Below are 13,146 nucleotides of genomic sequence, written 5' to 3'. Positions count from 1 at the left end.
AAATCAGCACCTTTTCTTCAAACTGAATGTGTTGCAGAGACAACGAACACCAGGGGGTGTTTGTTCTCTAACAAAAGGTTTAAAAACAAATGTCTCCACTTTTCACAGTAACTTTGCAGAGAAAGTGCTTGCTGTAAGCTTTCTCTCAGTGGCTTCTTGGATTGCAAAACAACCCACACAGTTCCTCTGTAGCACTCTAGCCAAAAACCTCTTCCTTTCCATTGCCCCAGAGGCTTCCCCACAGGTCCACTTTCTGTTCCTCTTGGGAAAACCCAGGTTCCCTCGTGTCCTCTGCACTCTAGCACAATGCTCTGAAGCATCAGCCACATCCTTTGCACACTCACCACTCTCAATAAAGAAATCATCTCCTCATTTTTCTAGATGGCTCTGCCCTGTGAAAGACATCAGGAGCCAGAGCAAGGGGAGAGGCATCCGGCCTTCATCTCTGACCCCCAGCTGTGGCCTTTCCAAAGAACACAAGAACACCCAAGAAAATAGGAACAAACACACAAAGATCTTACACTCTCCAGCCTTTCCCCACCCTCACACACACTCTCTTTCCTCATCTGAACAGTGTTCCTGAGGCAACCATTCACTTTAGGTGCATCAGCTTTTTTTTTCTCAATTCTCATAGGCAAAGTATATTTAACCCTCTAGTCCTTCCCCACAACCAGAAGTCCTATCCTCCTGCACCTTTCCCTGCAGCATCTGCATTTCCCAGACCTCTGCTTTGCCATGCTCAGCCTTGCCTGTCTCTCCTTGGAATGGTCAGCACTTCTGGCTCAATTCAAACTCCTTCATTTCTACTTCAGCCTTTCCCTTCAATCTCCTTTGTTTGGACACTTTGCATTGTATTTTTGTTTGCCATCCTCTTACCAACCTCAGTTGATGGTTTTCACTGCACAAATCCTTTCTCCTTCAATTACTGAATATTATTCCCTCCTATGTCAAGAACCTCTCTGTCATCATTTGCCTCTTCTGATGGGCAATGAAACACCTGCAAGACCTCCATACATATTCCTGACTATCAACTATAAAGCAAAATTATGCCAGTCAGTTCTAAAAGTAGGTGAGATGGATTTCATCTAGATGTCTAGATCTACAGTCTGGGTAAAAAAACAGTATAATGGTTGCACTGTATACATTCTCCAGAAATGAGAGTCAATATTTCCTCAGAGGAACCAGAACCACTAACCACATCCTTAAAACACTCACCAAATCTTTCAAAAGATTATATATCAGATAGTGAATAGTTGTGCACAGCAAAAACTTGTGCCGAGAAAGCTGGACAAGTTAGATAAGGACACAGCTGAGAAGAGACAAAACGAACACTAACTCTTCCTCTGTCCGGATGCAGTGACATTGGGACAACGTTCTGCTTATGGAGCAGTTTACACCTTTCCTATTGACCCCGGAAAACCTGGCCCTTGCCCATTGGAATCTGGCCTGAAGGCACTAGCTCATTTCACAACTATCTATCTATTCTCTTTGTATTTATAGAACTTCCTTACATTTTGCTCCAAATTACTCTTTACTTCCTTTTTCTGTCCCCTAGTTTCAGAAAATTAAATGACAAAAGTAAGGACTTGTACTTCAACAGTTTAGACTCATGTTTAGCCAGGATCCTGAATCTAATAGGTACTGATACTGATATTAGCAAATTTTCTCTCTAAACTGGTATTCTTTTGGAGGAGGAGGATGCATCATTCCTCCTTGTATATGTGTTGCCATGGCTCTATCACTGTCCAACCTTAGAGAAAGCTACAATGGTGAATTTTCCCACAACTTTTCCTTCCTTAAAGCAGTTACTACTTCTTACATTATAATAAGTTCAAGTACAGAATCAATTAATTTTTCATCCATGTTATAGGCTAGGGATATAATGAAAATAGGTGAGAAAAGGCAGGACATTCTCTCTAAAATACCATCCTAATATAGAGAAAGCAAGGGCAAGCAAATGAGAAAGTAAGTGTCAAAATCTTTGGAGAGGCATTTTACAAATGCTATTGTTGCATGTAAGAACAAATCCAGAATCTATGTGGAAGCAGGACAAGTTGACAAATTGTGTTTCTTACATTTCTGTTTACAGCAGTGTAATGGCAAATGTTCCTAGGCCTGGTAGAAAGATTGCTTTTACCACTAAATTCTGTGTCCAAGCATTTGATGAGTATCTCTTTCCTAGCTCCACACAAGTAGTCTGTAAACTAGGTGTTGGACCTGTCTTGTCTGATGAGCATTCTTGGAGTTGGTCTATTAGCCAGGATTCGGTAGGAAATAGTGGCAATGGAAGCTTTCCTTCAGAAATTTAGCTGCAGGAGACTAATTTATAATAAAAAAAAAACAAAAACCCTACAAGTAACAAATAACAGGTGTAAAGAAAATCAATCAAATAAGCATGTATGGAAAACTAAACTTTCTTGTAAATTCCTGCTTCACTGGTAGGGAAGAAATGCAGATGATAAACTGTGTTTCTTAAAACAGCTGGCTCTGTTTGTTTGGGTTTTTCTCTAGAAAGCTGTTATTATGAATAGAATGAATCTCCTCTAATAACAAGCAAGTATTCACACAGCACATTTGATTTCTTCACTCACAGAGTTCACTCACAGGCAATGATCAATATTGGTTGGACCAATGTTCTGAAACTAATCCCAGCTGTACACTCAGCTTCAAAGAGCCATACTGGCACTCCAGAGAATTCTCAGGGGATGTCTGGAAAGTTCCTCAGAGGGTCTTACTTTTCAACACCAGGCAGGCACCAGCTTCTGCTGTCTCTGATACAGTCCAAGGTACACAATCCCCTCTCTGCTGATGCTCGTGGGCACTCGAAACTCTGTACAGATCCGGTGAACTCTGGGTTCAATTCTCACAAATGCAACAGGACTGCTAAGACTTATCAGTCCTTGGAAATGTTGACTAATTAAATTCTCATTAGGCATATTTCCTGGGTTTGGCCTATTGTTTTCTGGTAGCCACTTCTTTATCCAAAATTATGCTTCCTGTGGAACCAATTCAGACAAGCCAGAGAGAAGGGTCCTTTATGGAAGGTGTTACAAGAGTGGATTGAAATTTTTAATCTGCTCAGTACTGTGAGGATCTCAGCTGAAATACCTTCTCTACTGGTGCAGTGCACTGTAGTATGCATGCATGTGGTATGTAGTCAGAAGAACTACAGAAGTCACAGCACAGGGTCTAGAAGGAAACAGCAGAAGGAATGAGAGACCTGGAAGATGTGGCCAGTGAAATACAGAAAGAAAGAGCTAGTGTTGCTATCATCCAATATTGAGAGGAGATATGAAAGAGCTATCAATATATAAAATCTGTCTCAGAAGCTACTAGTGCAGACCAGCGCATAAGTAGTCTTAAATTGCAACATTTTCATTAGATGAGTAAACTCTTCAAATGTTGCAGATAAAGAAGCAATGAGACATAGTTTCACAGATTAGTAAGGAGCATTTAAGAACATGCTAGACTAGGAAAAGTGGATGCTCATTTGTGTATAAAAATTAAAGGTTCCATCCCTCCTTTCTCTTTTTTCTGTTGTGATGAATTGTTCTGTTTAAGAAGAGACACACACTTTTACTTAGAATCAGCCTTTTAATTCCCATTTAGTGAACCAACGCAGAATAAAAACTTATTTACATGTTTTTCATACTCACACAAAATATTTTAACTTAAACACAATTAAAACATGTCAAAAGATTAAAATATCAAAAAGTATCAAATTAAATAAGGACATCCACTGCACTGAGAGCTTTGAGCCATATGGTTGTTTGCATTTGGCATAAAAGACACTTCGAAAGTAAAAATGAAAAACACCTGTATGTGAGCCTATTTTAAGGTTTATGAAGCCTGAGAATATACCAGTAAACTAGTATAAGATGCAATGCCAGCAGCTCCATCATGATGGAAGTCTAGAATGAAACTCAAAGGTTTAAAACAGACTTGGACAGCGAGAATTTGGTTAGAAATTAGAAAAGACATTCTAAAGGTAAGTTTCATTAGGCTTTGACAAATTGGCCTAAAAATTTAAGAAATCTACACTGGCATTGGAGATATCAAGAATACTTTTTATATCAATGTTCAGGTGTGAATTAAATATGATTTCTCTTTCCTTCCTGCCCTTTTGCAGCATCCTTTGAATCCCTACTTGACTATTTAAACTACTTGACTGTTTATGATAAACCACTATATTCACAATACATTCCCACCTCTCATCACAGCTGATCTTTCAATGCTTAAGTTACAGAATTACAGCAGAAGAAATACAATTTACACTTTGCTTTTCATCAATCATAAACAGAGGAGGAAATTATGTTAATTCTGATCTCATGGGCAACACAAAGAGTTTCTGTGGTACCTCAGTAGCAAAGAGAATACCTGGACCCACAGCACTGGAGCAGGCTGCCTGGCTGAGGCTATGACCTGGTCTTGCTTCAAACAGGGATCTGCACCAGGTGAGCTTGGACATCCTGTCCAGCCTGTGTAATTCTGCCAGTCTGTGCTGGACATCAACAGGACACTTTCAGGGTACCTACAGGTCTGGATATACTTTTTGAAGTATGCTAAGGACCATATTCTCACAACTGAATATGGTGGAAACAGTTCTTGTGCCTAAAGACGATGCTGGATGTGCGCGGCGGCTGGAGCTGCCTGAGTGTTGGCTGACACAAATAGCTCCAGGTCTGTGTGAAACCCTCCCAGGTACTAAAGTTTGCGAGCAGATCTCTGTATCTGCCTTGCAAGTTTGCTTGTCCCTGCTAGTAGAGAAAGCAAGAAGTACTCCATGCAAAATTAAATAGAATTTCCACAGGAGAAAATTGCTTTCCTTAAGAATTCTTGCATGCCAACACTTTAATTCTTTTCAAAATCAAGCCCAAGATTACCCAGCCTATTAAACTGTTGCCTGCTCATTTTCTTCAATATTGGTCACAAGACAATTTGATTCATGCGTTCCAAGGTCACCACGGTATATGGCATTGTCAAACCCAGCTGTAAACATCTGTCGATCACGTCTTCTTTTATAGAAACAATACAAGGTGAGGCCAGTGCCAGCTAGCAGAAGGAAGACCAGTACAAAAATCATCCCACCTAAACCACTTGAGGATGAAGCAGCAGCTTCATTTCTTGATGCTGTAGAAGACAAGACAGAAAAATTTCTACAAATGCCCAGAGACTGCTGTGGCATACAACAAATATCTCCCTAAGTAAGCAACTGAGTCAAAACAAAGTACTGAACAATCATAATAGCAGTTAAAATTGATGCATGTTCCAGCTAAATAATGCAAAATTTGGCTTAATCTGTTCTAAGGAACATTATGTTGTACTACATATACAACTTGAAAAAAAAGAAGACATCCAGTTTGAGAGAAGTGCTCTCATTTTAAACTGATTAAAAAAAAAACAATCCTGACAGTAAAATGGGTACTTTAATTAAAGTTTCTGGGGGAAATTCCACTTCTAAACAATGAATGCCTATAAACCTATTGAAATTTCTGGGGTTTTGGCTTAAAAGAAACCAACTTACCATTATTTACAGGTGAATCATGGGTTGGCTCAACTTCAGCAACTTCAAAATTAAAGAATATATATATTATACAGTTTGAAAGTAACAGTTCAATGAAATAAATACTGCATACATAAAATTTACTTTGTGTTCATAACAAATTTTAAATAATTATAGAATCATAGAATGGTTTGGGTTGGAAAGAGCTTTAAAGATCATTGAGTTCCAACCCCCCTGTCCTGGACAGGCACACCTTCCAGAGACCAAGTTTCTCACAAGCCCCTACCCAACCTGGTCTTGAACATTTCCATGGCTGAGTACCCACAACTTTTCTGGACAGCCTGTCCCAGTTGCTCACCACCTTCACATTAAAGAATTTCGTCCTAATAAATAAGCTAAACACACTCATTTTTTTATTTTAAAGTCCCTTGTCTTGTCACTACATATCCGTGAAAGAAGTCTCTCTCCAGCTCTCTTTTGGGCCCCCATTAGGAACTAGATAGTTCTATAAGGTCTTCCTGGATCCTTCTCTACTCCAGACTAAACAACTCCAGCTCTCCCAGCCTGTGCTCATATGGGAGATGCTCCAGCCCTCAGATTATCTTCAATGTCCTTTTCTGAACCAAGCTGAGTAGGCTATTTTAAAAGTAGGTTATTTCAAATGGTTTAAAAATAACCTAGTTGAGTTTTTCTTGGGTGGGGAGCCCCAGAGCTGAACAAAGTATGTGCACATGAAAAATGTATAAAAATTTATTTTTAGAAATTTTGCTGAATCCATGAAATATACTTGCTAAAAACATTTGTAAAAGAAGAAAACCTCAAGACTAACTGTCGTCATCTCACCATTGCTTTGAACACTTTTTGTGTAAGGTAGATTGTGTTCAAAGTTTTTACTCTTCCACAGTGTAAAGCTTAACACTTCACACACAAAGAATTCCAATTTTTATGCTTCCAAAAATGAAAAGCACAGTTGTATTTAGCAGTTTAGCTGTATTTTTAGGCAGATTCCTTTTCCTCCCTCCATTGCTTGGGGGATACAATTCAGTTAATTGCTTGCTGGACTGACTGCTGGACCCTAAAACGTTCATGGATGACTCCATTGCCAACCCACCAAGATTCACAGGCAGAATTGGTCCCCACTACAAGAATTACATTTGTGTGGTGGATCTGTTTGCCAGTAGCAAATGTGACCTATTCCAAAGTGTCTCCCAGCTGATGTGTGCAAACACAGCAAGGTCTGTGCACATACATTGACCCACGACAGCTGCATGTGTGCAGGTTTATGTCCTTCATGTTTTACGCAGTACTGCTGTGCACACAAGCAGGACTCACTCCAGCCTGTGACATTTCATCAGATTTCTTATCAGTTGTCTTCTAAAACACCACAGGGCCACAAGTAACCATTATAAATGAAGCACACCATGCTGTTTGGTTGTCCTGACATCTCACTGCGCCAAAACACCACAGGGCCACAAGTAACCATTATAAATGAAGCACACCATGCTTGGTTGTCCTGACATCTCACTGCGCACCTGTCAGCAGAGAAATTAATTGGGCCCCACTGCCCACTCTCTGATGTTTTCTTCTTGCTCATCCAGCAAATCCCAGCTGCTTCACCATGGTGGTACTGTCCACACCAGAGGCACCTACCTTCTCTCTGCAGGAGCTCAGTGACTTTGCACTCTTCCCCTCAGCTTACCTATGGGGAGAGAATCTACCTTTCTTTTCAGCACTTTCCAGTTTAATCTTCTATTCGTCATCTACTGCTTCTTGCACTCTAACCACAATATCCATGAATCTTCTCTGCACTCTCAACAGATGATATGTCCTTCCCTACCCCAGGGCCCAGTAAATGCCCAGAAATCTATGCTTTTAAACTGAGAGGAGGGAACAGTGACTCAGATTATTCTCCAACATTATTTCTCACCATTTTAAACAAAAATTACTCTTGGCTTTGATTCAGATGCACATGCATCAGCATCAATGCATGAAGTGTACCAGTGCCTAAACGCTGATGACCTGATGTGTATCAACCACTACTTTGATAATCACCCAAAGCACAGAAATTCAGAACTTACTTTTGGGGATTTTGCAAATAAAATTCTGGTCAACAGAGCAGTAATATGTCCTCCAGGTTCCGCTTGAGACGTCCATGTCAACACAGTGTTCATCAAAAAGTACTGTAGGCTCTCCTTTCTCCCAGTTGACATATTCTACTGCACTTCTGTCCATCCATATCCATTCTCCTAAAATCAAATGCATTACCTAGTGAGTGAATGAAGTGGAGAATAACTTCTAGTCTACTGGTCTCAATGACAGATCAGATCTGGGATTTTTTAGTTGATTGAAGTGGTATCACAGAGCACCTCTTTCTCACTCTAGAGAACTTATTCCTCACTCTTTTAACAGCCAGAACTTTCCAGGGGGAAGTGTAGCAAATGCAAATGCTCACAAAGTTAACTTCATTACTGTTCACAGGTGTCACTGGTGTGAGGAAGTCCTGTCCAGCTTTCCAGGGACCTTTAGCTGAAGCCTGCACCCAAGGCTGTTCCTGAGGACCCTAAGAAAAGCAGAGCACCTGTACCAGCCAGTATCAGCAGTGCTCAGCATACAGAATGTTCAGGAGATTTTCTTTGTGTGTATATTCAAGATCAGTGAATGACTATTTTATTACAGCTGGATTAATTAATTATCTTTGCAAATTGAATTAGCTCTCTCTTTAATAATCTCATCTGCTGACTGTCAAGCATCTCCCATCAAGTAGGAATAATAGCTGTCTTCCCTCCCTCTGTGTGTGCTTTTGGGGCAGCATATCCTGGTGTATCCAGCTGCCTCAGTGCTGCTTCCTGTGTCCCTCCCCTGCAGCTGCACCTCCCTCCTGCCCCTGCACCGTGGCACTGTAGGGGACAGGTCAGGAACAAGTCACTGCTTTTGTAGTGCTCAGTTTCAGCTAGAACAGATCAGCCTGGCCCACCATTCCTGCTGGTGAGAGACACAGACTTGAGCAGAAGTTGGAGCCCAGTCTAGGCTCAGTCTGGAGGTTTACCCTCAAAGTCTGACAAGAGAAACTGGATTCAGAATTATGATGATATAGAATACAGTATCAAATTTGAAGTTACAGCAGTTAAAAAAAAAACATGAAAGAACCACATTAAATATATTTGGATATAAATGAAAGGTTCCACCAAAAATTTACAGAAAAAACCACTGAAATTTAGATTAATAAATTTTTTCTAGGCAGCTCATATGAGATGCTATGCCCTGTGTTGTCCAGAAATAAATTTAAATTTAATTTAACTCAGCATTTAATGACAAGACAACATTTTGCTTAAAATACTACAGTGGTTAAATGTTAAGTAATTTGAATTTAAAAACGCAATAGGAAATATTTTTAGTCAACTACTGCAATGCTAAGCTAAAATCTTTTCCAGACAAATATACTCTAATTGCAACAAAGATACAGAAAGCATAAACCTCTTGGTGGTTAATGTTTTACATATTTTAGCAGAAAAGCTATTGAATATTTATAAGGTTTTTTCACTGATTATTTATTAAATATTTAGCATATTTGTACTATTATTTAGTGTGTTAGTAGTGCTCAGCATTCACTCTGTTTACTTAGTATCTATTTTCATCTCAGTATGCATTGTGAAATAATTACCATCAATATTTTTGAACAATCCTATCCAAAACTTTCTGAAGTCACTTGCAAGTGGAGACAAGTAAAGTAAGAGAAAATTCATTTCAGCTGAATCTTCTATGGAAACCAGAGAGGCACCTAAAAATATTAATTAAAGATTACATACAATTTCAGTTAGATTTTTCATTATAAATTAATTATCTCAGTAAAAATTCATTACATGCTCCATGATCAGCATTGCCATATAGTAAAACTGCTTGATAACAAATTTAAATTAGGTGTAGCCTATAATTGATACACACATTAAGTATTATAATTTGGTTCTGGATTAAAAAGCCAAACATAAAAACAACCTGTAAAATATCCTAATAAAAAAAGGGCACTTACCCATTTGAATACACATCATGGAAGCATCAGGCCAACTTTCCTCAGAAGTGGTGTGAACATAGTAACAGTGCCCACGGAAGGGAATCCAAGATCTACCACGCTTCGGTTCAGGACACTTCCCAGGAAGCTGAGGTGGCTCACTAGGGATTAACTCTGTTAAGAAGACACACAGGTTTCAGTGGAGTTTTAAAACCTAAGGGAAATATGTACTCCTGAACCACACATCAGCCCTACAAATGTGACATTTATTCCAGGAAAAGGAATATCCCATAGACTTAACTAATTATAATGTATTGAATTAAGCTTGACAAACTAGCAATACATTTTCCTGATTGGAGCTGGTTCTCCAGTCTGCTAAAGGAGGCTTACACCAGTCTAATTGAAATTGTCTTCAACACTGTAATTTTTATCTATAATTTGTGAAACAGAATGAGGAATGAATCAGCGTACGTAAGGGATCTCAACACCACAACTCTGTGGCTAGTGTCTAGCCAGTTTCTAGAAAAGTCAGAGAAGTTGTCTGTACCTGCCCTTGTGCATCATACATCCTAATCAATGTAAAAGCAGAATTTATAGCCTATTACATCACCTGATTAAAGCCAAAACAGAGCTTAAGTTAATATAAAATTTGCTGGGAATTATGGGTCAGAAATTATGAATCTCATATATAATTTGAAACATGTTTGAAAATTGCATGAAATATTTGAGCACTAAAGTACTCGGGCAGAAGCAACAAACTAATTGATTTGGCTACTACACTGACAGAAGTTTCTTAACTCACAATATTTCAAAAGATACTTCTAAGTGTGAAAGTATATCATTAATATATTTATAGTTAGGCTAAAGTTGATTGATTCTGTAGCTCTTGACAAATAAGGATGCAAAAAACCACTATGGCATGTGGCACAAAATATTGCAGATGTTTTTATGATGTGCATGTGTTGACTGGACTGTGAAATGAAGTGTCTGGAAATCACACAAGATGGACTGGATCAGACTGGATCTACTCCTTTAAAAAAGTAAGAGTTTATCACAAGGCATACACTGTCTATCACAACTTGTGCATATGTGGAAAAACTAAATTCAAATAAAGACATTAACTTAAATTCCAACCTCCCAAAAAACATTTGTCTAATTCGGAACTTACCATTGGATTGCTTACAGAGTGATAAAAACGTTTCATTGCAAGATGCTGTCTTCCAAAAACCATCCAAATCTAAATAGACACAGGCTTTGTTTTTATTTGGTTCTCCACTGCCCCAGTTAAGATACCTGCTCCTCCTTCTATCTGACCACACGTATTGGCCACCAGTCTAAAAGAAAATCAGAGTTATGATTATGTCACATACAAGAATTAGATTGGAAGAACATTAAGATCGCACATGAATGCATGCAAAAAGTTAGGAAAAAATTAGAATCATGGTTTCTTGCACAAGATTATGTAATGAATATGTAAGAACTGGTCCATACTTCTACTCTCCACAGCAGATAGGGCAGTGGTCCTACAGATGTTTAGCATGCAGCCTACATTATTCAATTCACACCATTCGTCTCATGCCCTAAGTGGACAAAGTGTCTTGAGGTAATAAATGTGAATATACAGATGAAGATTTCATCAAATGAGTCCACATATGCACACAGATCAAATAAAGATTGCAGAGAAACTATTCCTCTAACACAGGCTTCTCTAGGTATTTAGAAAGCAAAGAGGAAAATCCAAGGTTTCACTGGAGAGAGAAAACTGATGAGGCTTTCCTTGGGGCTGGACCACAGAACTCTGTCACCCATATTAACTGGGCTTGAAGTAAGTTTGTGAGCCTTGCATGGACCAGCTACCAGAGATGAGCTAAGCATGTATTTTGTCAGTGGATTTCACCAGTGTTTGCAGAGGATAATTGACATTAGTCACACATGGCTTCTGCCACCCTATCCTGTGCAGCCTAGATCCTCCCATCCTGTTCTTTGTGTCATTTCCTTTCCTGTCTGCTTTGAGACCCTTGGCCATGTTTCATTCCAGATTCCTGTCTAATCCCAGTTTCCCAGTGGTCTCACTGAGGTGCAGCTCCAGTTCCTCTCACCTCAGCACCTGTGCCCTATCTCAGACCTGTGTCCCACCAAGCTCTTGCTGTACCTCTCTCCACTTGATTTCTACCCAGCTTCAATTCCAAAAATATCCAGCTACATTTTATTTATCCGTGTTCTTTTTTATATGCCTGTGTTGATGCTTGTCATTTCAGACCTCTCCCACTCTTAGCTGAGTTTGCTGTCAGTTTTACACAAGGCACCAGCTTCAGGTCCAACAGCCAGCCTAAGGAGTCCCCATTGCCAGAGCCCTGCTTTTTCCACTGTTGCCCAGCACGAGCTCTCATACTGCTGGGCTGTGACTTGAAACAAAAACTTAAACTCACAAAGAAAGAACTATTTTTAACCTATTTTCTTCTTTGTTGTTCTCCACAGCATGCCTTCAGAAACAGCACTGCTCCACCACAGGAGCATGTGGTAGACCATGGAGGAGGAAGTGAGAGCTCCATTGCTGTTTTTACCACTGAAGCCACTCAGGGCTGCAGCTACATCCTTGGTGGTCTTTGAAGTGTGGGCTGTGGCAGTTCTTGTTTACATTATGTGCAAACATTTAGATGTGTAAATCCCTTCAAGTGGAGGGAAGTTAGGAGCCTCTCCAAGATTTTGATTCCTGTCACACGTCTATGGATTTGACCAATAGTTCATCTAAGGTGGTGCTGTGACTGTCACAAGCAATTGGGTTGGACTCACCATGTTGCTGTTAAGGCCAATCCATACAGGCTCCCCATGCTTTAATATTTGTAACCACAGGAAAGATTCAGCATAAGGATCCAGGATGCTGGCCAGTTCTGCAGACTGGTCCCTGCAGTTCTTCTCTGCTTTTTCCCAACTCATTTTGTAGTTGATAACTTCGTAGCGGTCATCACCATAATTGTTAAAGCCAAACACTGGAACTGTGGGTTGGGAGTGCAGCAGTTTGGGGTCTGTAACAAGCAAAAGAGCAACCAAAAATCTAACGTTATATTGGCTCAGACTTATAACACTGAGAGACAATCTAGTATACTGGAGTCGTCATGTAATGATGAGAAACTGCAACAAAAAATTAAGATATGTCCAAAAATCCCTGCAATGATGAAATCTACATGTTCATGTACTGTGACAAGATTTTCTAATACTTGTCAGAATTACCTTTTAGCATAAGTATCTGTATCATGCCCACAAATAAGCCTTGTAAGCAGCAGACCTACCTAAATCACATTGTATCAATGTAGGGCATTAAAGGCATTCCTTCCATTTTCCATTATATATTGGCATTTGTTGTATTTCTGACAAGGAACAGGGTATGATAAACACACCATGGGCAAGCAGAGGGATGTAACTCTGCTGCTGAAATTGTCTGAGAAAGAAGGTAAAGGAAGTCAAGCAGGGCAGTTTTAAAAAATAAAGAACTTGCAGTGTTTTTAGTATACCATTAAAAATTCCAGTTTTGAAGATGTAAAGCAAATTCTCTCAGCCACCTTTGATTACTAAAAGTTGTAAACTGCATGATGATACATAGATCTATTTTGTTGTTGTTGTTTACAGGTCTAGTTTT

The 13,146-nt window shown here is 39.5% G+C and overlaps 1 protein-coding gene across 1 annotated transcript in view; it reads right to left on the bottom strand.

Annotated features, from left to right (window-relative positions):
* Nucleotides 1-3,580: 3,580 nt before the first annotated feature.
* LOC121338199 (macrophage mannose receptor 1-like) overlaps nucleotides 3,581-13,146 on the bottom strand; it is a 31,691-nt gene continuing 22,125 nt past the window's right edge. The window contains exons 24-30 of the mRNA XM_041408919.1: nucleotides 12,303-12,535; nucleotides 10,678-10,843; nucleotides 9,531-9,683; nucleotides 9,165-9,281; nucleotides 7,582-7,749; nucleotides 5,525-5,566; nucleotides 3,581-5,130 (exon numbers count right to left, since the gene is read on the bottom strand). Of these exons, the coding sequence (XP_041264853.1) occupies nucleotides 4,892-5,130; nucleotides 5,525-5,566; nucleotides 7,582-7,749; nucleotides 9,165-9,281; nucleotides 9,531-9,683; nucleotides 10,678-10,843; nucleotides 12,303-12,535 (1,118 nt within the window). The 3' untranslated portion in view covers nucleotides 3,581-4,891. The remainder of the gene's footprint in view (nucleotides 5,131-5,524; nucleotides 5,567-7,581; nucleotides 7,750-9,164; nucleotides 9,282-9,530; nucleotides 9,684-10,677; nucleotides 10,844-12,302; nucleotides 12,536-13,146) is intronic.

The sequence above is a fragment of the Onychostruthus taczanowskii genome, unplaced genomic scaffold, assembly GCF_017590055.1.
Source record: "Onychostruthus taczanowskii isolate IOZ18803 unplaced genomic scaffold, ASM1759005v1 scaffold3, whole genome shotgun sequence".
NCBI lineage: Eukaryota > Metazoa > Chordata > Aves > Passeriformes > Passeridae > Onychostruthus > Onychostruthus taczanowskii.
Note: the sequence above shows the minus strand (reverse complement) of the source record. Positions and strands in the feature narration are given on the sequence as shown.